The 23,405-nt window shown below is 38.7% G+C and overlaps 2 protein-coding genes and 2 long non-coding RNA genes across 4 annotated transcripts; 2 read left to right on the top strand and 2 right to left on the bottom strand.

The window, feature by feature from the left end:
• Positions 1-3,584: 3,584 nt before the first annotated feature.
• Positions 3,585-7,862, bottom strand: LOC307034400. Its single transcript, XR_013806882.1, has 5 exons — positions 7,643-7,862; positions 6,262-6,389; positions 5,217-5,381; positions 4,565-4,649; positions 3,585-4,101 (listed from the first exon to the last, which is right to left on the bottom strand). It is a non-coding gene; the product is annotated as an uncharacterized lncRNA (long non-coding RNA).
• Positions 7,863-11,965: 4,103 nt separating this feature from the next.
• Positions 11,966-14,067, top strand: LOC307031932. The gene is made up of 3 exons (XR_013806114.1): positions 11,966-12,270; positions 13,205-13,321; positions 13,808-14,067. It is a non-coding gene; the product is annotated as an uncharacterized lncRNA (long non-coding RNA).
• A 1,595-nt stretch (positions 14,068-15,662) lies between these two features.
• LOC307031248 (G2/M phase-specific E3 ubiquitin-protein ligase-like) lies at positions 15,663-19,548 on the top strand. Its single transcript, XM_079668186.1, has 9 exons — positions 15,663-16,295; positions 16,399-16,446; positions 16,539-16,576; positions 16,720-16,816; positions 16,985-17,199; positions 17,309-17,576; positions 17,738-17,892; positions 18,156-18,394; positions 18,706-19,548. The coding sequence occupies exons 1-9, from the start codon at positions 15,756-15,758 to the stop codon at positions 18,954-18,956; spliced, it is 1,851 nt and encodes a 616-aa protein (XP_079524312.1). The 5' UTR covers positions 15,663-15,755; the 3' UTR covers positions 18,957-19,548.
• Positions 19,154-23,065, bottom strand: LOC307031249 (uncharacterized protein; the record flags this gene model as incomplete). Its single annotated transcript, XM_079668187.1, has 4 exons — positions 22,322-23,065; positions 20,440-20,675; positions 20,155-20,339; positions 19,154-19,922 (listed from the first exon to the last, which is right to left on the bottom strand). The coding sequence occupies exons 1-4, from the start codon at positions 22,581-22,583 to the stop codon at positions 19,154-19,156; spliced, it is 1,452 nt and encodes a 483-aa protein (XP_079524313.1). The 5' UTR covers positions 22,584-23,065.
• Positions 23,066-23,405: the final 340 nt, after the last annotated feature.

Genomic DNA, 23,405 nt, shown 5'->3' with positions numbered 1-23,405 from the left:
CAAGTACTGAGTCCAACAGTACCAATTTTATTAAGAACTTATGGTAAAACATATTTTTATCGAAAAATATAGCACAAAAACATACATTATTGTATTCTTGTACTAGCGTCAGTGCCGCTTCTCGGCGATCACCGTAAAGACGCTATTAATCGCTGCTCATTTGACCAACGGCTGAGTTGACCGCAGTCAAAATATGGAGAGGTTGTTTATCTTCAAACGGATCTATCGTTTTTCTGATTTTAAGATCTGTCCAGTGTTTCTGCTTTATTAATTTCATGAGCACCGCTTATAAAATGTCCCACGATCATATACTTCACACACAAGCATTCGCACACTCGCACCAACAAAAACACACACAAAGCAGAAACAGAAATATGTATTTTTCTAGGCAAAACACACACTGACTGACTTCCCACGGACAATATTTTAACAGTAGGCACTGAATACCCGACTGTCTTCGAGACGTTGCTAAAAACATTGCAGGAGAACGCCCCCTAAGGCTCTCCCTCACAGAGCTGAACTGACCAATCAGAATCTGGGTCCCGCCTGCTTCATTTGCATATGGCTCACTAGTGAACGTGTATGCCATACGCGTTCACTAGTGAGCCATATGAACGGCCACTAGTTAACTAGTGGACACATATTAAAGCTTACACGTTAACTAGTGAAGGCAGAATGTTCACTAGTTAACTAGTTGCCGCCTCCTTTGACCTTACTAGTTAACTAGTGAGGCTCAAAATGTGCACTAGTTAACTAGTGAGGTCCAAAGTGTCCACTAGCTACACTAGTGCAATGGTTTTTACCTTACTAGTTAACTAGTTACACACACTTTATCTCACTAGTTAACTAGTGGAGCCTTAGAGGAGTCACTAGTAAACTAGTGACACAGATGTTTGTCTTACTAGTTAACTAGTGGAGGGCAATTTTTCTCACTAGTGAGGTTCTGTTATCAACATGTTAGACTTTGACCTTACATGTTACACATTTTTCTTACATGTAAGACCTTTCCTTCAACTAGTTTGGCTTTTGTTGCACTAGTGAGCAACTGTACGCGACTAGTTAGCTATTGATTCAACATGTATGGCTTTGTCTTAAACTAGTGGATCTTTTGAGCCCACTAGTTGTGCTTTTCTTCTCACTAGTTCAACACAATGACTTACTAGTTGACGTGTACGTGCAACTAGTTTACTAGTGGTGTGTCAAAAAATGCACTAGTCAACATGTATGACTTTGAAACAATTCACTAGTTAACTAGTTGCACGTACGCGTCAACTAGTAAGTCATTGTGATGAACTAGTGAGAAGAAAAGCACAACTAGTGGGCTCAAAAGATCCACTAGTTTAAGACAAAGCCATACATGTTGAATCAATAGCTAACTAGTCGCGTACAGTTGCTCACTAGTGCAACAAAAGCCAAACTAGTTGAAGGAAAGGTCTTACATGTAAGAAAAATGTGTAACATGTAAGGTCAAAGTCTAACATGTTGATAACAGAACCTCACTAGTGAGAAAAATTGCCCTCCACTAGTTAACTAGTAAGACAAACATCTGTGTCACTAGTTTACTAGTGACTCCTCTAAGGCTCCACTAGTTAACTAGTGAGATAAAGTGTGTGTAACTAGTTAACTAGTAAGGCAAAAACCATTGCACTAGTGTAGCTAGTGGACACTTTGGACCTCACTAGTTAACTAGTGCACATTTTGAGCCTCACTAGTTAACTAGTAAGGTCAAAGGAGGCGGCAACTAGTTAACTAGTGAACATTCTGCCTTCACTAGTTAACGTGTAAGCTTTAATATGTATCCACTAGTTAACTAGTCGCCGTTCATATGGCTCACTAGTGAACGCGTATGGCATACACGTTCACTAGTGAGCCATATGCAAATGAAGCAGGCGGGACCCAGATTCTGATTGGTCAGTTCAGCTCTGTGAGGGAGAGCCTTAGGGGGCGTTCTCCTGCAATGTTTTTAGCAACGTCTCGAAGAAGTGAGGTGCATCAGTCGGGTATTCAGTGCCTACTGTTAAAATATTGTCCGTGGGAAGTCAGTCAGTGTGTGTTTTGCCTAGAAAAATACATATTTCTGTTTCTGCTTTGTGTGTGTTTTTGTTGGTGCGAGTGTGCGAATGCTTGTGTGTGAAGTATATGATCGTGGGACATTTTATAAGCGGTGCTCATGAAATTAATAAAGCAGAAACACTGGACAGATCTTAAAATCAGAAAAACGATAGATCCGTTTGAAGATAAACAACCTCTCCATATTTTGACTGCGGTCAACTCAGCCGTTGGTCAAATGAGCAGCGATTAATAGCGTCTTTACGGTGATCGCCGAGAAGCGGCACTGACGCTAGTACAAGAATACAATAATGTATGTTTTTGTGCTATATTTTTCGATAAAAATATGTTTTACCATAAGTTCTTAATAAAATTGGTACTGTTGGACTCAGTACTTGTTAGACTACTACCACAAGTACAATCATGTACTTTTACTGTGTACTTTTTTAGTAATACTGTCAAACTCCCCTCCCGAGTACAATAATTCATGTATTTGCTATGTTTGATGAGGGATAAAATGATTATTAGCCATAAGTTCTCAGTGAAAGTGGTACTGCTGGACTACTACCACAAGTACAATCAAGTACTTTTATCGTGTAGTCTTTGAGTAATACCCTGTCAATAATTAATGTATTCTGCTATAGACCTGGTACAGGGACAACCATTTTCATTTCAAACCTTTATTTATCCAGGTGTATCCCATTGAGATCATTGATCTCTTTTTCGAGGGAGACCTGCTCAAGTAGGTTCCACATGAAACATAAAAACATAAAACAACAAAAAGGACATCATACAGCATCAATACAGGGATTACAATTTACAATAACTATCCACAAGAACAGGTTCCAACAGCATCCGACTGAGTAGCATCCAACCGAGCTTTAAAAACATTTAGTGGCACCAGATTGCTCAGTTTCCATTTCATTTGCAGACTATTCCAAGACAGAGGAGCTGCGCATCTAAAAGCTATCTTCCTAAGACAGTTCTAGCAGTTGGCACATTTAATAAAACCACAGCATGCGATCTCAGGCAGTAGCCACTTACAATTCGCCGTGAGATCAGGGAGCAGATGTAGGATGGAAGTTTCCCTAACATGGCTTTGTAGATGAACATGTACCAGAGACTGAGCCTCCCAGTTAGTGAAGGCAAACCAGCCCTTTCATACAGGGTACAGTGATGGGTTAATACTTTAGTTTGTCACAAATCTCAGTGCACTGTGATACGCAGCATCTAACTTGATCAGGTGATGGGCAGGTGCATTCATATAGACCAGATCCCCAGAGTCCAGCACAGGTCAAAAGGTCACAGAGCCTTTTCCTGGCCTCAAGAGAGAAGCAGGACTTGTTCCTGAAAAAGAAACCTAGCCTAACCCTCAGTTCTTTAAGCAGGTTATTGACATGAAGTTTAAAAGAGAGGCAATCATCCAGCCAGATAGCAAAAAGTCATTGAATCAACATTTGAGATATGGTCACGCTGAAGATTGAAAATAAACATTGATGTCAGACATTGAAAATGAACTAAAATGAACAAACAAAAAAAGAGCCATTATTTATTCAGTTAATTATTACGATTTAATTCAATTATATGAACATTTTGTACATCTTTTGTTTACTTTAGCACACAAAACATTCACACAAAGTGTTCATTACTGTGCATTGTCCCTGCCAAATAAACAATTAAATGAAATGCACTAGAACAGGCGAAATATAGGTTAAAGTCATGTCTGGCTTCCCCATTAACATTCACAGCAAAAGCTTTGTTTTCCGAGACCTTATGCGCTGCGAGCATCGAGAGCCAAGCTCGTAAAAGATATTCTGAATGGCTTCAAAGGTATACCTCATCTCCTTTGGATAATCCATGTTCATTGCATAAAGTATGCCACAGAGGTATGCAAAGGCAGTAGAGGTCTGGTAGGTCATGCAGTACAATGGTCCCTTCCAACACAACAGCCACGTCTCGCACATTTGATGATATGGCGGCATCATCATCTTCAATGACGGTGAGGATGGCCACAGACACACCTCTGAGCAATCGTTCTTCATGGTCAGTGTCCTGAGGAAAAGTGAAATATGCATGAATGAGTGCTCTGGAAAACTAAACGACAAAATACATGTCCACTGATTCTAACTTTAGCACCGAGCTACTGAGTCTTAACATTCAGCTTGTGGAAGTTATAATTGCAACTCAACAGCACGGCTGCTATCACCCACCAACCTTGTTGTGCCGAGTTCTATGAAGAAGTATTTTCTGACAAAGAACACCAGACAACGATGGCCAGCTGTATCGGGTTGGCTGTTGCTCAAACAGCGCTGATATTTATTTTTAATTTTGGGTGAACTCATCGCGCTCGGGTTCATGAGGTGAAAACATCTCTGGGCTCAAAATTAAATCTTACACAAAGTGTATTATGCATAAAACGATTAGCATAAGCTATGAGGTCATAACATGTTTAAGCTACATTAAGCAATATTACTGGTATTGTGTAAGTGTATTTCCTACAGTTAGTATTACTTACCAAACACTCCAGAAGAAACTTGGTTGTGTCATCTCGGCAGGCCTCTCAGTGCTGCTGTCTTTCGGTGAGACACAATGTCGGATGTCTAAGGAGTACCCAGTGGAAACACACAAACATATCAATTAGTTTAGTGCCGTAGTGAATTTATACAAAATTCGACGTTGTGTATAGTAATGAGGAGGATAAAGAACAGGTCAGATCCCAGGAACATGCTTCAGTAAAAGACTGGCAAAAAAACACAAAAAAAACCTGCAATCCTGCGGACAATTTTAATTTCTACTTTTACAAATTAAAAATACGGAAAGACTCCACAGCAGTTACTGGAGAGTCACACAGAGTGATGGGGGCGGGTGGGGCTGCGTTCTTCCTAAAGTCCACAACCATCTCCACTGTCTTGAGAGTGTTGAGCTCCAGGTGGTTTTCCCCACACCAGGTCACCAGATGGTCCATCTCCCACCTGTAGGCAGACTCGTCCCCACCAGAGATGAGTCCGATGAGGGTGGTGTCGTCTGAACTTCAGGAGCTTGACAGACTGGTGACTGGAGGTGCAGCTGTTGGTGTACAGGGAGAAGAGTAGAGGGGAAAGAACGCAGCCTTGAGGGGAACCAGTGCTGATGGTCTGGGGGTCAGAGACGTGTTTCCCCAGCCTCACGTGCTGCTTCCTGTCAGACAGGAAGTCTGTGATCCACCTGCAGGTGGAGTCGGGCACGTGCAGCTAGGAGAGCTTGTCCTGCAGCAGAGCCGGGATGATGGTGTTGAAGGCAGAGCTGAAGTCCACAAACAGGATCCTGGCGTAGGTTCCTGCTGTGTCCTGGTGCTGGAGGAGGAAGTGAAGTGATAACTATTAGTAAACCATAATGATGGATGTTATTATCAGCAGCTGCCAATAGATCCCCTAAATCTTGTATGATGGACCTTTGACACACACACACACGTTATTGAGAGCATCCCAAGGGCATTGATTATTTCATAAGTCTAGAAGGGGGAACATAGTCTAACAACAGTTAGCTTTTGTTAATTTTACCTCGAGCCAAACGTGTGAGACTTGTTTCTGAAATCCCTTTCTCTTAAAGTGAATACATTAAAAAAACAAACAATGGACCTTACCCTAAAACTAACCACTGGATTGCTTGTCTAACATGACCTAGTCCATAAATGTGTTAAGGGTGGGAACCATTAAACGCACCCTCCCAGGCACTGCGTGTTAGCGAAGTACAACTGGGATTTCGAAGAAGAATATATGCTAGGTAAATTCTTAACAAAAAAGCAAACGTAACAAATTGAGCACTTGAGTTTTCATTAGCAGCCCCTAGCTACAGCTCCGGAACTTCGGTCAATACCGCTAACAGTCTATTTCCTTAAAATGGTACATATCACTCAATCTATATTTTCATCTTCAGTTGATGAAATCTTCATTATGTCCCTGTACACAACAAGATTCGAGCATTTTGTAATCCAGTGAGGAAATTCAAGACCAGTAAATATTGATTGATTAAACAACACTAAATAAAATGTTAGTGTTTTCTTCAAACTCAGACTCTCTGCTGCGGCTGTACCTTAAAAAGACAAAACAATTGTCTGATGATCTTTGTTGAACAAGGTCTGATTGTCCTGTACTTGTACAATGTGGGGTATTTTTAAATACTTTACTAAACCACATTCAATATTATGTTAGACACAAGTTAGTTATTACTCACATATCAAAGTCTTTTCATCTGCAAGATGGAAGAATAGCTGGGTGCTGCCTGGAGAGACTGATGAGGAGTCACCGGCTGGCTTCAGCATCACATCATCTCTTCCATAGTCTTCACTGTCCACTGGTGCTCTGTCAAAAGAGTGAACATCACAGCTGTCATGGTAACCCTTTGTTACACAACATACAACAAACATGCATCAAAAGTGACCCGAATTAGTTTAAATTGTAAATATATTTGCAATAAATTACTTTAATCATTCAGGATTCCAGGTATTCCTCAATTAACCTGTTTTTTGATCAACACCAATTCTAATTTTTATTTTTCCTTTCTTACTTTTTTAATAAAAATCATGTTTGTGTCACTACACTTCTAAGGCACAATATGGGTAAAAAATGATCCGTATTCTTTTCCTATGTTATTTCATGCATGGCTGAGTGTTTCTTTAAATACACTGTTTTTGATTACCACAAATCATTATTTTAATTCGCCCGTTCTAATTGATGAACTAAAATAGTTTATGTCAAGTGTGATAAAAATGCAAAAGAATAAAGATACTTTAATAATAATTTTGTTAAAAATAATTATTTTAGCAGAGATTTGGACAAAGCATGTATGATGTAGTAATACAACAACTATTTTAGTTCATACACTGTTACATTAGCTAGTCATGTTAGCTTGTAATATATAGAGCAGAGCTAACTAGCAAGTTAGCCTAACGTTAGCGGTAGGCAGTTTATGCTATGTTAGCTGTTGGCTACTGAATATTAACAAACTGGATTCCGCTGTAAAAAAGCTGTGAAACTTTACAATAAGATTGGCGACAACACTGTGACACCCCGCTGCGCGTTTATGTGTAATTGTCCCGCGTTGGAGACGAGAGGGTGGCGCGGCAGCACTGCAATAAGCTGTAAGCTAACGTTAGCAGCCACCTTGTTAACCTGTAAAGCCCGATTGTCCCGCCGGCGGTGGAAGACGCAACATCTTTCAAGAAACAGCATCTCAGGGCTTCTTAACATTTAACAACCTATTAATGATGCTTACTCACTTAACGGGAAGAAACTCAGCTAACTGACGTTAACCATTTTACCTAAACGAAACACAAGTCTAACACCAAGCAAATCAGCACTTAGCGAAAACAGCTAACGGGGCTAACACAACTTTAGCACATAACTGGCAAAAGCGATCTTTTCTACTTCATGCTATCTGCACAAACGTATCATATGAAAGCTGAGATTCCACAGATTCCCTTAAAGTATATGTCTCATCACTCAAAACTCACTGAACTAGAAGAAGAAACGTAACCGTAAATACAAAATTAAACATTCACAAACTAGGGATTATCTAAATACATGTTTAACTCGATTACAGTCGCAGGACTCACCTGATCTCAAGTCTTCCATTCTCTGTTGACGTCCCGCTGCTCATATTAAAAGGGTAGATGTAAAACATCAATCCAAAAACTCCTGGAGCAGACATACAGACAGAGTGAGCAGCTGCGCATGGAGACCCAATCAAACTTCTTCTTCTTCTTCTTCTTTGGTGTTTATTGGCAGTTGGCAAACCGACCCGCTCAAACTGACGTGGATGTTTCAAATTTGAACGACAGGCGCGGACAGTTCTCATTGGCAGGTTTCTTCGATGATGTTTATATTAACCAATCACATTCAAAGCAACATGTGAAGTAGCCAATTGCAATTTGTTTCTGTCCAAAGTCAAAATATCTCACATACTCACATAATGCAGAATTAAGTCGTTTAATAAATGTAAGTAACTCAAATAAATCATGTATATATATATGTGTGTGTGTGTGTGTGTGTGTGTGTGTGTGTGTGTGTGTGTGTGTGTGTGTGTGTGTGTGTGTGTGTGTGTGTGTGTGTGTGTGTGTGTGTGTGTGTGTGTGTGCCCTTGTTTACAAATGAAATGTATTTCAAACAAGGACTACCTGAAGAATGTCTCTATGTTCAATTGCAATAAATGTAATGAATTCACCATGCACAGTCCACAAAAACGCAATATCACCCCCCATACCCACAGTTCAAAGGTGGGCTCAAGTCAGAAAACAGATTTGTTTGCATCATCTCCAAATGCAAGTTATGCAAAGTGATGAAAATTGAAGTTGTCAATGGTTGTTTTGGCTGAATTCTATTTCAAGTGCCGTAGCTCTGGCTGTCGGCGTACGTCTGCATGTATTTTCTGAAAGTGCAAAAATACTGTAAATATCATATAGTACATTTACTTAAAAAAAAAAAATGAAATAAATGCTATTTGTTGTTATTGTCAAAATACTTAAAATAATGTTTTGGGTTGTTAATTTATAGTTCATATCTGTAATTGTACAGGATTTTGCAAGTTATTTAAAAAAAACATGATAATTACTGTAAAACATTAATTATTTCCTGTAAAATTCGGATCTTTTTTTACAGTGTATAGAATGTCTCAGTTCAAATCTTCCAGACGGTTTGAGAACTAGGCTATGCTGAAGGACACACGCCGGTTAGAATAGTCTATTCTGCACATGTGCAATGCTGCACAATTCAAATGTTAATTCGAAAAAATTAACCAAAAAAAAAAATAACCAATTGAACCAAAATCCAATGTTGAATTAATGCAGTGGTTCCCAAAGTGTGACAGGCGCTTTAATCGCTGCATAGCCGATTTATTTGGACTAGAATTATCCAGGGGAGTCTAAACATTCTTTATAACACAGTTTTAGATTTGTAAAACCTTTATTCTATTTGTGAAAATACAAAAAGGGGAGATTTCGCAGCTTTTTTTTACATCTAGACCACATTAGACCAGGTCCTGATCTAAAACCACTATACCTACAGTTTTAGATTTGTGAAACCTTAATTCTATTTGTGAAAAAACAGAGGGAAATTACATTTATCAACATTTGTATTGAGAAAGTAGGCCTATAAGGGACATTTCGAGAATCATTGCACAGACACTGAACTGATTACCCAAGATCCTCAGCTATGGTTTAAGCTCGGTAATTGGATGTTTTAGCCGCAATGCACGCTGGGATATGGTGTTTATGCGATATGAAATCAGAAAAACATTTTCTTTTAAAATAAAATAATACTTTATTATGTGTGTGTGCTTGCTTTTCTCGTTGGAAGTCATCACATAACGGCATTGTAATACACGGTTCGGCTGCATGAAATATTACACATCTGCCCTAGTTCTTTATTTATAGAGCCCTGATTAGAAGACTTCTGGACAAACTGGAAGAAATGCCGCCGAAACTGAATATGTGACTTGGATCATAAATATATCAGCAATTAAACAACATCTTCCATTTCTCTTCACACAATACATCTCCTTGCAGTATCAACACTAATTCGGCTGACTTTTACATTTGATCTAATTCGTAGATAGGTTATATTTACACCATCACGGTGCACAGCTGATAGAAAAGGACTTGTAGTTTTTGAAGATATTACTGATTTTCTTTGAATATAATAATGTAAATACTGAGTCTGAAATAATATAGCAATATGCTGTAAAATGTATGTGAAAACATGAACATCTTCAGATGTTATACATACATAAGTGTCCAACACTAATAATAAAAAGTTATTATGGCTGTGTGTACCTTGTGTGCACCGCCTAGTGGTTAAAGCACGTTATTGAATTATTGTTTTTATGTGTTATATTTGATGAAAAACATATTAAGAGTACATACTTTCATATGGGGAAAGTAGAAGGTCAATGATAGAAATATAGAATATAAAAAATCAAGAAGATACTGTAAGTGATCTCTACAATAAAACAGTTTAGTGCCGGATGTACAAAGATATTAATATGAGGATGTGCAAAACAGACAAACTAATTAACCTTTATTTAAACATTAAAACATACTTTAGATTAAGGTCTTCTTTTAAATATTAACGTCTAATATATTGCTTTCCTGCAATGTTAACTATGTTGAAGCACTTATTTTAACTGATATTATACATATTAATTATACTATTATTTAGATAGAATAAGAAATCTGCAGAATACGACAGTGTAATGGTGGAGGTATATACACATATTGAAAGATGTCTTGTAATGCACTGTTGAGGAAGCTGCGACCCAAGTTTTTCATTCATTGCATAACTACACCGTCGTTGTGTATAATATGATATGTCAATAAACCTTATAAAATCTTGAAATCTTGAAGGGGATGTGCAAAATAGCCATTATATACAGTCTTTAAATAACTATTAGAGAATAACGAGTAATGAATATACTTTATAAAGATCTGCAGATAAATGTTTAGTCTTCTCAAGCACGAACTATCAAATATCTCTCCTGATTGTTGGCACTTGACAATCACCTTCCCGGAATTTTACTCAGGTGTAACTAAAGTCTGATTTAAGGGTTGTTTATATTTCACATCATTAATCAGAATCTGCAAAGTAACTCAAATAAATGTAGTGGAGTAAAAATACCAGGTTAACCTCTGAATTGTAGTGGAGTAGAATTACAAAGTAACAATGAGCTGTCATGTGGGTATATATTAATGCTGCGCATTATGTACACGAGCGATTTTCACCCATTTATTAATTATATGTTTTAAATTTGATAACACCAATGTGTTTAATACTGGCAACTTCTAATTGTGGGAAAAACGAAAACGTTCCCAGTAGAGACGTCCCATAGAACATGTTGCGAAACACAATAGCCAGCATGTGTAGTTCTGGGGGGGCGTTCGAGTCAAGTTTTCGATGGTCTGCCGTGGTTTCGTTCCATTTCAAAGAGCTGTTTGACGCTCGGCGTAACCTTGGCGCACTGCCACTCCAACATCCAATCCCAGAGCTTGAAGATTAATCACGGGGACTGTAGTCCTAAACGATAGCTGGGGATTATGGGTAGTGTAGTGTCTTCGGCCATCCTAAACTCGATGATGCTCGAAATGTCCCTTATAGGCCTACGTCTGTTTCCGGTTATTTTTATTTTGAAATTCAGTTCCTGATGGACGGACAAAAAAGCCCGTGATTATGGAATTAAACAAATAAATAAAAACAAGGATAATTGTGTGTTATTGTTGAGTAAATACAGATTTCAGTATTCTGAGGCTCTGAGCCCATTTCTTTTCCTCACTGATGGCAAAAAAAGTCAGACATTATACGATTTAAAATAAAAACAATATTCGTAGCTTGATATTGAGTAAGAAGACGTTTTTATGAACTCCACAGCTTCCGGTCTTCCAAGACCCGACCGGACAAAAAGACGTGGTGCAGGCACGAAACATACTACCAATAGAAATACATTGCTTTTAAAATCGTTCTGTGTGACACGAACAAAAGGGGAAAATCGCGTTGGTGAACACGAATCAACAGATTAAATGTCGTGAGACTCGTGACTATAACACGAAATGCCGTGTTGATTATTCAGCTATTTCAGGACATCGAGGCTATACATGTTGTTGTTTATACCGTTTTTTAAACCTTTTATTTTAAATATTCAGCTTTTTCTGCATTTTTGTAGCTAAAAGCAGCTACATATTCAGCTTTTTCTGCATTTTCAGCTAAATTCTGCCACAAATGTTCACAGTTTACAACAATCGCACGCATTTTCTGCAGGAAATGCATTTTCTAGTTCTGGGTGCATTCCATATTTTAAACACACAAACATTGACACTTTATGATTATGATGATTATTATGATTACGATGATTATTATTATTATTATTATAATTATTATTATTCATAATAATAATATTTGTGTGTGTGGTTTAAGAAGGGCGGCGCCCTAGCGCCCTCTATAGACCAGCCGCCACTGCTTATAATGTGACTCTCGTGTCTGTTACATTTCATTTCTGGCAAATCTAATAAGTGGCGACATCTTCGGAACATTATGACAGACGAAAACGAAAATGGCACTCAGCAATTCAACAGTGTAATGAATCGCGTTTTTAATGCGCTTGACGTTGCCAGACGGGATCTTGCAGCGCAGCGCAACGACAATGTGCTGCGAGTCACCAGGAACACGTTTCGGAGACGGCGGAGGGCTCCAACAACGGGTATCATTTCAGTTCTTAAATGTGCATTAGCATTAGCATTGTCCATTTCATATTGTGCTGATGCATTGGTCTTAAATCATATATAGTGCAAGGCAAGCTTATTTAAAAAGTTTTGTTCACGTTACATTTGCAGTGGATTCCTAATGTATCGAGTTTTAACGTTTTCATTTTAAGTTTGAGCCGGAAGAGCAAGCTAACTACTGCTGTGTAGCCTACATAAAGCCTACATAAACTTACTGTGCCAGGACAAGTTGTGTATTTTAAACCAACTGGATAAATATTACAGTTATAAAGATGAAAATATTTAAGCAATAGTCGTAAAAGTATTTAAGCAGTAGTGTACTTGAATGTTATGTTTTGGAGAAGCTCCCACAAATCTTTAAAAAGGAATATTATAACTTGTTCATAATTATACAAAAATGTGAGAACTATGACAACTCAATTTCAGTATAAATGCTAACGTCCTTGACTCAACAGGCCAATTATACTTAGGGATACCAACTTTGTTATGTCTTTTTCTAATGACAATTAAGCAGTTATTACAAATAACATACTCCACTAAATACAGCTGCTATTTCTGCTATAGACAGGCTATATCAGTATTAACAAAATCTGTTTCACAATTTAAATGACAAATCTGTCATTTAAATTGTGAAATATTTAAATGTTATATCCATGGCTTAGGACATTACATTACGAAGCTGTATCATACGGTAATCCTATATCTTTCTTTCTTTCAAAATGGCGGACTGTAGGATAGACGATAAGTAAAGCATGCAAGAGAAAAAACGTTATACATAAAAATGGTCATCCATACATTTTCTCCCTCCTTTCCAGACTCAATGGAGCAATTTAGTAAATAAAGTTATTCAATTTTTAACGGTGCTTATTTGGTATAATAATTTGTAATAATTTACATTCTGTCATTTTACAGGGGCATCAAATGAATCTGCCGGAGTTTGGAGGGTGAGACTTTTTCTGTTGGCTATGGCGGACCAATCCGTCCTTCCAGCAGCTACAGAGAGCAGCCGACTGTCAAGAGAAGGTTTAGGTAAATAATTAAATAGGTTTTAAAAATGAGCATCCACTTAAGACTGATTCATTATCTGCACAGGAAATGCACACAATTGTTTGCACACCAATCAACTTCATTGAAGACTTTTCAATGTTTTATATGAATATTAAATCTGTATGGCCTGGGTGCAAGGTTGAAAACATTAAAAATAATCTCTGTAATCCATCACCTCCACTTTTGGCAGCAATGCTTACCTTTAGTGCCTAAAAACATACACATTATGCCTATTCTATCATTGGCTTACATTGTTCAAATATTAATAATAGCTTTTTCCCATTCATAACAAAGTCAATGTCTATGATGAGCCTTCATTGATATGGCACCTTTTTTGACCATATGTTCATAAATGTATATTCTTCACGTCATATAAAGACACGATATGGCTTGGAATCTAAATTATAATTATAGTTATTTATAGAGGCAGTATATTGACTGACACCTTTTTCTTTTTCTTTTTTACAGGAATCCCAGCTCATGACATGCAAGGGGTTGTTTCGGAACGAAGCTATGTCAAGCTCTCAATGAGTCTTTTAGAGTTCAACAGTTATGTTTGCCAAAGTTTTCCTAAAATTCCATTAAATATGATTGGGTTCACTCTGGCAAGAGCCAGCAACTGCAGGCTACTAACACAACTGCAGGCTACTACTATGGCAGACCTTAAAAGATCTATTGGCAGGAGCAGGGTTTATATAATCCCGCAGGCAGACATACCAACATCGTTAGTGGTGAGTTGTTGTTTTGAGCCTATTCTTTACTACTGTTACTATGTTATAAATTCTACATATATACAGTGTGCGAAAAAGTACACGTCCCACCGTCCGGGACGTGTTATTTACAATATCGGACAAGTAGATCTTTCAATTGACTTGTCCGGCGGACAAGTGACGTTTTTCGCCCGGATTTATTGTTATATTATTGATAGATTCAGTTTACAAAAGGCAGAACTCATTCGCAAATTGGACGTGTCCGCCATTGTTCGTTTAGAAATGTTAGTTTCGGTTCTGTTTGTCGATTCCTAATGAAATGCATCTCGCCGCTTTCTGTGCAGGGGCGGGGCGGGAAGTGTAGCACAGTGGCAGGGTTGGGAAGCAAAACTCGGTTCCGAGTAGGAACAAATAACAATTGTCCGTTCCCGGGATTGATAAGAGTTGTGAGGACAGGAGGCGAAGCCGAGCCCCGCGGACCGCAGCTCCCTCTCTCTGCTCTGGATCAGCTGATCGCTGCATGGTGCAGCTCAGCGTCTCTCTCTCTCTCTCTCTCTCTCTCTCTCTCTCTCTCTTTCTACACACAGCGGATTCACTGCCCGTTTAACAGCCTCATCTTTGTCAAACTTATGTTCTTTCTCTAACACGTAATGAAGGTTATTAGGACTTTTAGCTCCTTTGTTGTTAATATTGACCGCCATTTCCTTTATGAAGTGAAGCAGCCTCCCTGTGTCCTCGCGCTGTAATCATATCCCCGGACCCCCATACTCGGAGGAGCACAGGGATGTCAGTATTGTTTATAAGGCAGGGTATAGAAATTATTGAAATTAAAATACTATCTATTTACTTTTACAAACAGTGAACAGCTGGGCAGCTGCAGCATGTGTATTGCAGGACATGTGTAAGCGTCTTTGAGTTTTAGAAAAGCGCTAGGCCTATAGGCTATAAATATAATGTATTATTATTATTATTATTAGGCCTATGTGTTGGACATGTGTGGTTGGACTCTGTCTCACAGGCAGGTTGCAGCATGTGTGTTGCAGGACATGTGTTGGACACACAGATTGTGTGGTTGGACTCTGTCTCACAGGCAGGTTGCAGTGTAACATCAGAGGAGACTGGGCCAATTGTACATTCTTAAACTGCACCACTTAGAACTAACAAAACAATGCAGAGATTATGTTTATATAATTGTATTCAATAACTGCAATAAATTTAACAGTATGAACTGATTTGTAAATAGGAATACAGATTTGACTTAATGTTTTCATAAATATATTTTTCTCCCAGTTTGTCATGGGACTTATTTTTACCCTCTCAAAGAACCGGAATCGAGAACCGAAAATAACTGGAATCGAAAAGCAGAACCGGAATCGTTAAAATCTAAACGATACCCAGCCCTATGTGTGATGCAGTAAAATCTTACCGCTCACGTAAAAACCGTGGGAAAATGTGAAATACGATGGCGAAGAAGAAGATTCCAGTGGCCCCAATTTGTGTCCATTCTGGACAAGTGAAAATGTATTCGGACAAGTAAATTGCCAAACTCACTTGTCCATGGACAAGTACTCTCTAAAAACTTTTTCTCACACTGTATATATATTATACTTAATTCTTTAATATTAGGAGATTGATATTGGTTATTTTTTAAGCTGCTTGTTTCGTCCATCAAGTTCTCCTAAACTTCTTTATCATCCACCCCACAGATGGCTTCATCTTCTGCCTCTGCAGCCTTTAGACCTGCAGGAGCACCCTCTACCTCGGCCACTGATTCTGCAGGAGTACCCTCTACCTCGGCCACTGATTCTGCAGGAGCACCCTCTACCTCGGCCACTGATTCTGCTGGAGCACCCTCTACCTCGGCCACTGATTCTGCAAGAGCACCTTCTGCCTCGGCCGCCTCTACCTCGGCCACTGATTCTGCAAGAGCACCTTCTGCCTCTGCAGCCTTTAGACCTGCAGGAGCACCCTCTACCTCGGCCACTGATTCTGCAGGAGCACCCTCTACCTCGGCCACTGATTCTGCTGGAGCACCCTCTACCTCGGCCACTGATTCTGCTGGAGCACCCTCTACCTCGGCCACTGATTCTGCAAGAGCACCCTCTGCCTCGGCCGCCTCTACCTCGGACACTGATTCTGAAGGAGCACCCTCTGCCTCGGCCGCCTCTACCTGGGCCGCCACTGAAACTGCAGGATCAACCGCTGCCCCCATACCCCCATCAACTTCTGTATCTATGGACGCTGATGTATGTAAAAAATATCTTATTATGAATTCATCTCAGGACATTTTCGAAAATAAACATAGTAAAAGACGGTTGGATGTAATTGTTACCTCTTGTCAATCAACAGGTGGAAGGTTTGGATTCCGCACAATGGGTAAATGCTGGGACTCCAGAGGTAAAGCTTTATATGGCTCTATAGTTCAGTATTTGTAGTATATACGTTTTAATAAGGACATTAACATTCCATGCACCAATTTTACTTTCAAGGTCTTTTACAGAAGGTCACGTTTGGAACAACCAAACAGGTATTTATAGATAATGGTGTTTTATACATAATTAACACAGTGTATTGGTTTTGAATGTAAGAAAACTGAATACCCTGTTCTCATCCTTTATATATTCTATGAATAGTGACCTCTTAAAAGAAAGAAACATTTTTTTTTTCTAGGAATTCCTTCAATGATTTTTTAATTGATGATTCTGATGAGGAGGAAGAGGGCGAGGACGAGGCTTTTGGGGCTTTGGAAATTGATGTCTTTCCCGTGGTAAGCTTTATTTGTCATTATTAAAAAATAGGACAACATTTGTTTCCAGGAACTGATAATGACACATACTAAATGCATTTCCGAAAGCACCAGTACCCAAGACAGACAACCCCTCTTCACCAATCACCAGTCATGTATAATGGACTTTATACATTTTTAATCATTTAGGAAGAAGTGGATCTGACCGTCCTTTTAAGTGACTTCAAAAAGGATTTCGTTTCTGATGGCCTAGTCAGTAGCATCTGCATCAGGAGGAAGAAACTTCTTGAGAGTGCAATAAAAGCCATCTCAAGGGTTACATTCTGCTGGAACAATTCCCCCTACATAGAATTTGTAGGAGAAGATGGAGATGACATGGGAGGACCACAGAGAGAGTTTTTCAGGTCTGAATAACCTCATTTAGTGTATGATTCTTAATCATAATGTGTCCTCGTTTTCAGGTTGACTGCAAAGTAATAGTACTGTATTTTTTTCTCAATTGATTTATTGTAGACTCTTGATGATAGAAGTACAGACATCCATGGGAATATTCGAGGGAAAGGCTGGTCAGGTCTTTCTTACCTATGACCAAGCGGCATTAGATGGCCACAAGTATTTCCAAGCAGGCCGCCTAATTGCGTGGTCAGTAGCACACGGAGGTCCGTGTATCAAAGCCCTGGATCCCAGCCTGTACCAGCTGATGTGCGGCCAGGAGCCTCAACTGGAGCAATTTGACTGCAGTGTGCTGCCTGATCCGGATGTTCAAAGCAGAGTAAAAAGGGTGCCTGATTATTTTTATGTTATTAATTAATTAATATTTATTAGGATTTGATAGAAACAAATACATTCCTTCTTGGTCAGTCAAAGTTTGTAAAAGCATAAAAAGCATTTCTACTAAACCTTTGTAATTTATCAATCCGGCTACATTGTTTTATCTCTAAGATCCTACAGTGCAAGACTGCAGAGGACCTGTCTGCCCTCCAGAAAGACTTGGGGGACTGGATCTCTGAGTGTGGCGTCCCTGGCATCTTCAGTGCCACTATCGGAGAAATTCCGAAGATTTATGCCTATGTAGTTAAGCACTACATATTTCTCAGGTAAACAAAAACACTTATAAACAAAAAAATATAAAGTCATAGACATTATAAAACACTGTTAATATAAAAGCCATAACTTACTGTATGCTACTAATATTTAACATTTTGAACACTGAATATTTTTGTGTTTTCCTTAATGTAGGTTAAAATGTTGCAAATTATGTATGCTCTTTCCTTTTATCACTGCTTTTTAGTCTTTTCCAAAAAAAAAACATCAGTTTTTCTTCAGGTTATATATATGTTTGATCTTTGTTGGCTTATAGAACGGCCAAGATGGTGAACCAATTGACGGAGGGCATGAATGCTTTTGGGAACCTGTGGGACCTGGTCAGGAACAACTGGATTGCCTTCCTTCCCTGCTTCACCAACATGAGGACCCCGCTGACAAAATCCTCCTTTAAGGCCATATTGAAATATGAATACAGTCCAAGAGGAACAAATCACCGGGAAAAAGAGGAGGACACGATATACAGCTGGGAGTTGTTCCTAAACCTCATCGAAGGTACATTTTATACCTTAAGGAAAATTTAAAAGCACCTCATATGAAATGACTACAACTCAGTAAATACTGTTATTGATGGATGCTTTACAAAAAAGAAAATCGATTTAATTTAATATCAATGTAGATAATGCAAATACAAAAAGGGGCAAATACACATGTTGATGTCAATATACCATAAAGCCAAATAAATGTAAACTACATTATTGATTAATGTTTGATGTTAAATTACTTTAGTGATATTATTATGTTCCACATTTGACTTTAAAAATGAAAATAAATATTATTCCAATATACACTTTTGTCATTGGCAGACAAACTGACTGAACTGACATTTGAGGACCTGCTGATTTTCATCACTGGGGCAGATGAAGTTCCAACGCTTGGCTTTCCAAACAAGCCCTCCATTGACTTTTATACACAGGAGGCCGGCGTGCGTCGTTTGCCATATGCCTCAACCTGTGCTATGACGTTGTTCCTACCAAGAGGCATCACAGAGGAACAAGAGCTTCACAACATAATGAACCAGTCAGTGAAAGACTCGTTGGGCTTTTTAAAGGTCTAGAAATATAGACAAGGAGGAAGAGAGGAGTAGGAGGAGGATTGGGAGGGTGTGCAGAGTGTGAGGATAAGATGAGGGAGAAATTATTACTGCAATTTTGTGAACTTTGACATTATTGCCATAAATATGGAAACTTAATAATAGTGAATAATGTCCCCTCACACTTAATAGTTTTTGGCCCTCACATTATGTTCTTTCAATTAGAACATGTTTTGAATCTGTCTAACACAAAGCAGATACCTGTCCTTTAAGTCAGTTGTTCCACTCATTGCATTTTGGAGATCTTGCTGTTGTTCAGAGCTCAGGATAATGTGTGGTTGTGGCACTATCACTGCTCGTTCAAGATCATCATTGTTTGCTTGCAACTGATCGAGCCGTATGCCATGTCTTGCCAAGCCATCTTCAATATTTTCTTGGCTGTAGGGATCATTTCCAAAGACATTGTCAATAGCTGTTGAATGTTGCTCCCTGTTGGCTAGCATGCCCTCCATCCAAATATGTGTTGGTGTACGATTGTTAGCAGTTCTTAGTCTATGGTTGTTCCAGGCATGTCTGAATAAATCTAGCCTTTTTTGGATTTCTGGTTTAAAAACGATTTGTAGTGCCATTTTCTGAATGTCATCTCCGGGGTTCAATATTTCTTCATCTTCAAAGGAATAAAAAAGTGTGTAAAAATAGTGCACAACCTGCTGGAAAACATCTCTCCAAAGACGCTCAATACGTTGGTTGTGTACAGACTGGCCTGTAATGTGCCTCGCTTCTCCGTTTCCCTGTAGAAGGTTCATCAAGAGGGCAACTAGAGTGTTCTCCCCGCCGTGGTCAGACCTGACTCTGGATGGTAACCCATACCGACAGGTAGCTCGAACAAAATGGGTCAACACTGTCAAAGCTGTGTTGTCAGTGCCGCAGTTGATAAAAGTTACGAGTCTGGAGTTCCCATCAATTCCGGCATGTGTCACAAACCCCCACCTGTACAAATAATCGAATGAATAGAACAAGGAATTAATGCATTACATCAACTACCTTAAAGGTTATCTTTATAACATTTGTTCAATATATCCAATACTTCTATAAATGTTGTTGATAATAAAATGATTGAGATTATATAGTGAAAGAGGAAAATAATAAACACAACTAAGATGGATTAGAAGATCATATTGACTACTATAATTACTTTCTTTCAAATTCTAGAGCTGATTACCGAATGAGACGCATATGGCCATCTATGTGCCACAAGCTGTTAGGAAAGGGCACATAGTAGGTTCTCCTAGCCACAGTCTGGCCCCATCTCTGTGCTGCTGCAGCAGGATCGATTTGCTTTAGAGTCTCTCTAACTCTTCTTCTTTGTACCACAATCCCTTCTGCGTGCAGGTATGCCCTCATCATCTGAAAGTGGTTGATTTAAAGACAAATAAGATACAGATCATTATCTATAAAATGATATATATAAAAAACTCTAAAAGGGAATATTAACTAGTATGCTTACTTCTGAACCTGATCTAGGAAACTGGTTGTGGAGTCTCCTGACATGCTCTTCTAGGTCAGGATCACTAATGGTAGTGAATCTGTTCCTTGCTGAAGTATTTAAAGACTTCATTTTTTTATGAAGGAATGAGGAGGAACAGCCCAACATCCTTGCCATTGCTCTCACGGTAAAACCTTGACCTAGGAGAAGCTCAATTTGCCCCCTCGTTATGTCAAGAGCAGGTCTTCCTCGTCTTCCTTATGATATGGAAATAAAAAGGAAAATATATAAACATATGTATAATTATTATAACAGCTCATCAGAACGTTCATCAACAGAACAATGATTTTTTAAAAGTTAAGTAAGTCTGTTAAAAACAGGTCACATTAATATTCACGTGAGTTCAAACTTATATAAACTGGTAAAAAAAACATATAGAGTTTTATTATAAACCTGTCCCTTCCCTTTAACTTTTATCCATTTGACTGTATCCTAATTACAAGAATGCAGGTTTTTTTCCTCATCAAAAATGAGGTATAACACATTTCTTTGCCATAGCTTCTTAATGACATTGATACTGTTGGATACAGTATTAGTAAGACCAGTACCAACAATACTATGAAGTACTTTTACTGTCAACTTTTTGAGTAATCCTCTGTCAAAGTCCTCTCCTGAGTACACGAAAGCATTTTTTTCTTTTCTTTTTAATAAGCCTTAAAAGAATGTTCTTCATGAGACTGGAATTGTTGGACAGAGTATTTTAAGAGGATATGGTAGACATGATATATAAAGTATTTCCATTCAGTACTCCAGCAGGAGCATTTAACCATTGGAAAGTCTTCACAGAATGTCCTGGATAGCTGTTCACAACTTTCCTTCAGCACAGTGCCACACACCCTTGTCACTTTAATTGAACTGTTATGATGCTGTTATCTTTTAATATATGATTATTTCTCTGCCCCTAGTTCTTTCCTCACAGATTCTTCAGTCTCATCATTCCATCAGTCCCAGTCAACGCCTCCAGCACACTTCCAGGGTCTGACTCCAGAGAGATATTGTCCTGATGCTGTACAAGGGTTATGCCCCATGATCACAAAATGATCCCTGTAGAGTGCCAATGAGCTGATATCATGTCTGGGATTAACGTTACATCAGCCTTTGTAAAAACAATTATTTCCTTTTTTCTCTTTTCTCTTCCCTTAACTGAATAGTCCTGTCTTTAAGTAATGAAATGTAAAGTCCCTTTCTTTCACCATTTTAAGTCTGCAAAACAGGCATTGTTACTGTATGTGTTTTGAGAAATTACACAATAAATGGCCCAGAATTGTTCATTATGAAGTTTGACTGTTGTTGGCTTGAAGAAATACATTCTGGCTAAGCCGTCCAGGTGAAATAGGCTTTGTTTTGCAATATTTATTATTATGTCACCAGTTATTTAAATAAATCACTATCAGAGGATAATACAAGGAAACCTAATACTGCCTTTATCTAAAGAGCCATTGAAGCCCATGAATAATTGAACCTTCCGCAAATATTTTCATCTGCTGTATTAGTAACGTTCCCACGTGTTTTCAAATTGAAATTAAAGGACTAATATCTGTACAGAACATTATACAAATATGCTTCACCTGCGGTATTTTAATTTTTAAAAGTGTTCAGAAAGACTCAATCAATTATATATATCTATATATATAATATCTATATTGTTATTAACTTCAACCAAAGTACTGTTAATGCACTGTGCTCATGTACGGTGAAGAGCCCTCCTGTGGGGAAACATAGAAACTGCACTTAAACCACTTTGTGCTTTTTAACCGGTTTAAAATAGTTTTTTTCACTTTTAAAATACATGCTGCCCTAGATATAAGTACAAATGAAGTCTGAAATGCAGTGCCTAACTCACCTGAATGCACAAGGTGTGCTGCATGGAAACCAGTATGTAGGGCATTGGAAGCTTGAGGTTCGGAGATGAAAGATCTGAGATCAGTGAGACTTTGAACTATATCCTGCACAGCCTCGGCGCTGATGGTATCTCCAACCCTTCTTACGTTAGCTATAGAGCTGTTGATAGCGTAAACTTCTGTTCGGCCCAAAGAACCTTGATTAAATGCTCTTTGAATCTCAGTACATCTTCTTCTTATACGTCTCAGTACAACGTCCGCCATGTTTGTGTATGAACTTCTGTGAAGATTGATGGGTGAGGTCTATCTTAAGAGCCAATAGGAGACCTCGATGCATTATTTCCCCTCCTCCTCATTAGCATTCTGTGCGACTAGTGCGACTAGTGCGACTAGTGCACATTTGGGATCCACTAGTGCGACTAGTGAACATTTTAAGCCCGACTAGTTCACTAGTGGAATTTCAATGTATCTCACTAGTTAACTAGTAAAGGGCGAAGGGTTCACTAGTTAACGTGTAGACATTTTGAGCCCCACTAGTTAACTAGTAAGGCCAAAAGACGCGTCAACTAGTTAACTAGTGAACCTTTTGCCTTTACTAGTTAACTAGTGAGTGATTCTGGGTGCGACTAGTTAACTAGTGCAGACAAATGTATGCCACTAGTTAACTAGTTGTGCTTATTTTGTGTAACTAGTTAACATGTCAGAGCTTTTGCAGCGCACTAGTTAACATGTAAGACTTTTAGCCTCACTAGTACGGTCAGAGGGTCACTAGTTCATGAAAAAGCTTACATGTTGATACTTTGGTGCAACTAGTGCTGCTCCTGGCGTCACTAGTAAGGCTTATGTGCTAACTAGTTGGACAAAAGTGCCACTAGTCGCTGAAAAAGACTGACTAGTGTAATGTTTTATTGAACTAGTAAAGCAGAATGCCAAACTAGTTTGACCATATCTCTAACAAGTGGAATCAAAGAGCCAACTAGTGTAGACATCTGCCGTCTGATATCAAGGATGTGGAATAAATACTCAAATGGCTTGCCATAGCTGCTGCTGTTGTTGTTGTTGTTGCAACAGTAGTAGGGAATGCAG

The sequence above is a fragment of the Notothenia rossii genome (genome assembly GCF_949606895.1).
Source record: "Notothenia rossii genome assembly, chromosome: 3".
NCBI lineage: Eukaryota > Metazoa > Chordata > Actinopteri > Perciformes > Nototheniidae > Notothenia > Notothenia rossii.
The sequence above is the reverse complement of the archived record's forward strand: the minus strand, read 5'-3'. Positions and strand labels throughout refer to the sequence as shown.

Excerpts from the sequence above, each read along its gene's own strand:
- LOC307031248 (XM_079668186.1), top strand. The coding sequence starts at position 15,756 with ATGGCTTCATCTTCTGCCTCTGCAGCCTTTAGACCTGCAGGAGCACCC. Across the intron at positions 16,817-16,984 it reads AAATTGATGTCTTTCCCGTG|GAAGAAGTGGATCTGACCGT; the intron begins GTAAGCTTTATT and ends TTAATCATTTAG. Across the intron at positions 17,200-17,308 it reads CCACAGAGAGAGTTTTTCAG|ACTCTTGATGATAGAAGTAC; the intron begins GTCTGAATAACC and ends GATTTATTGTAG.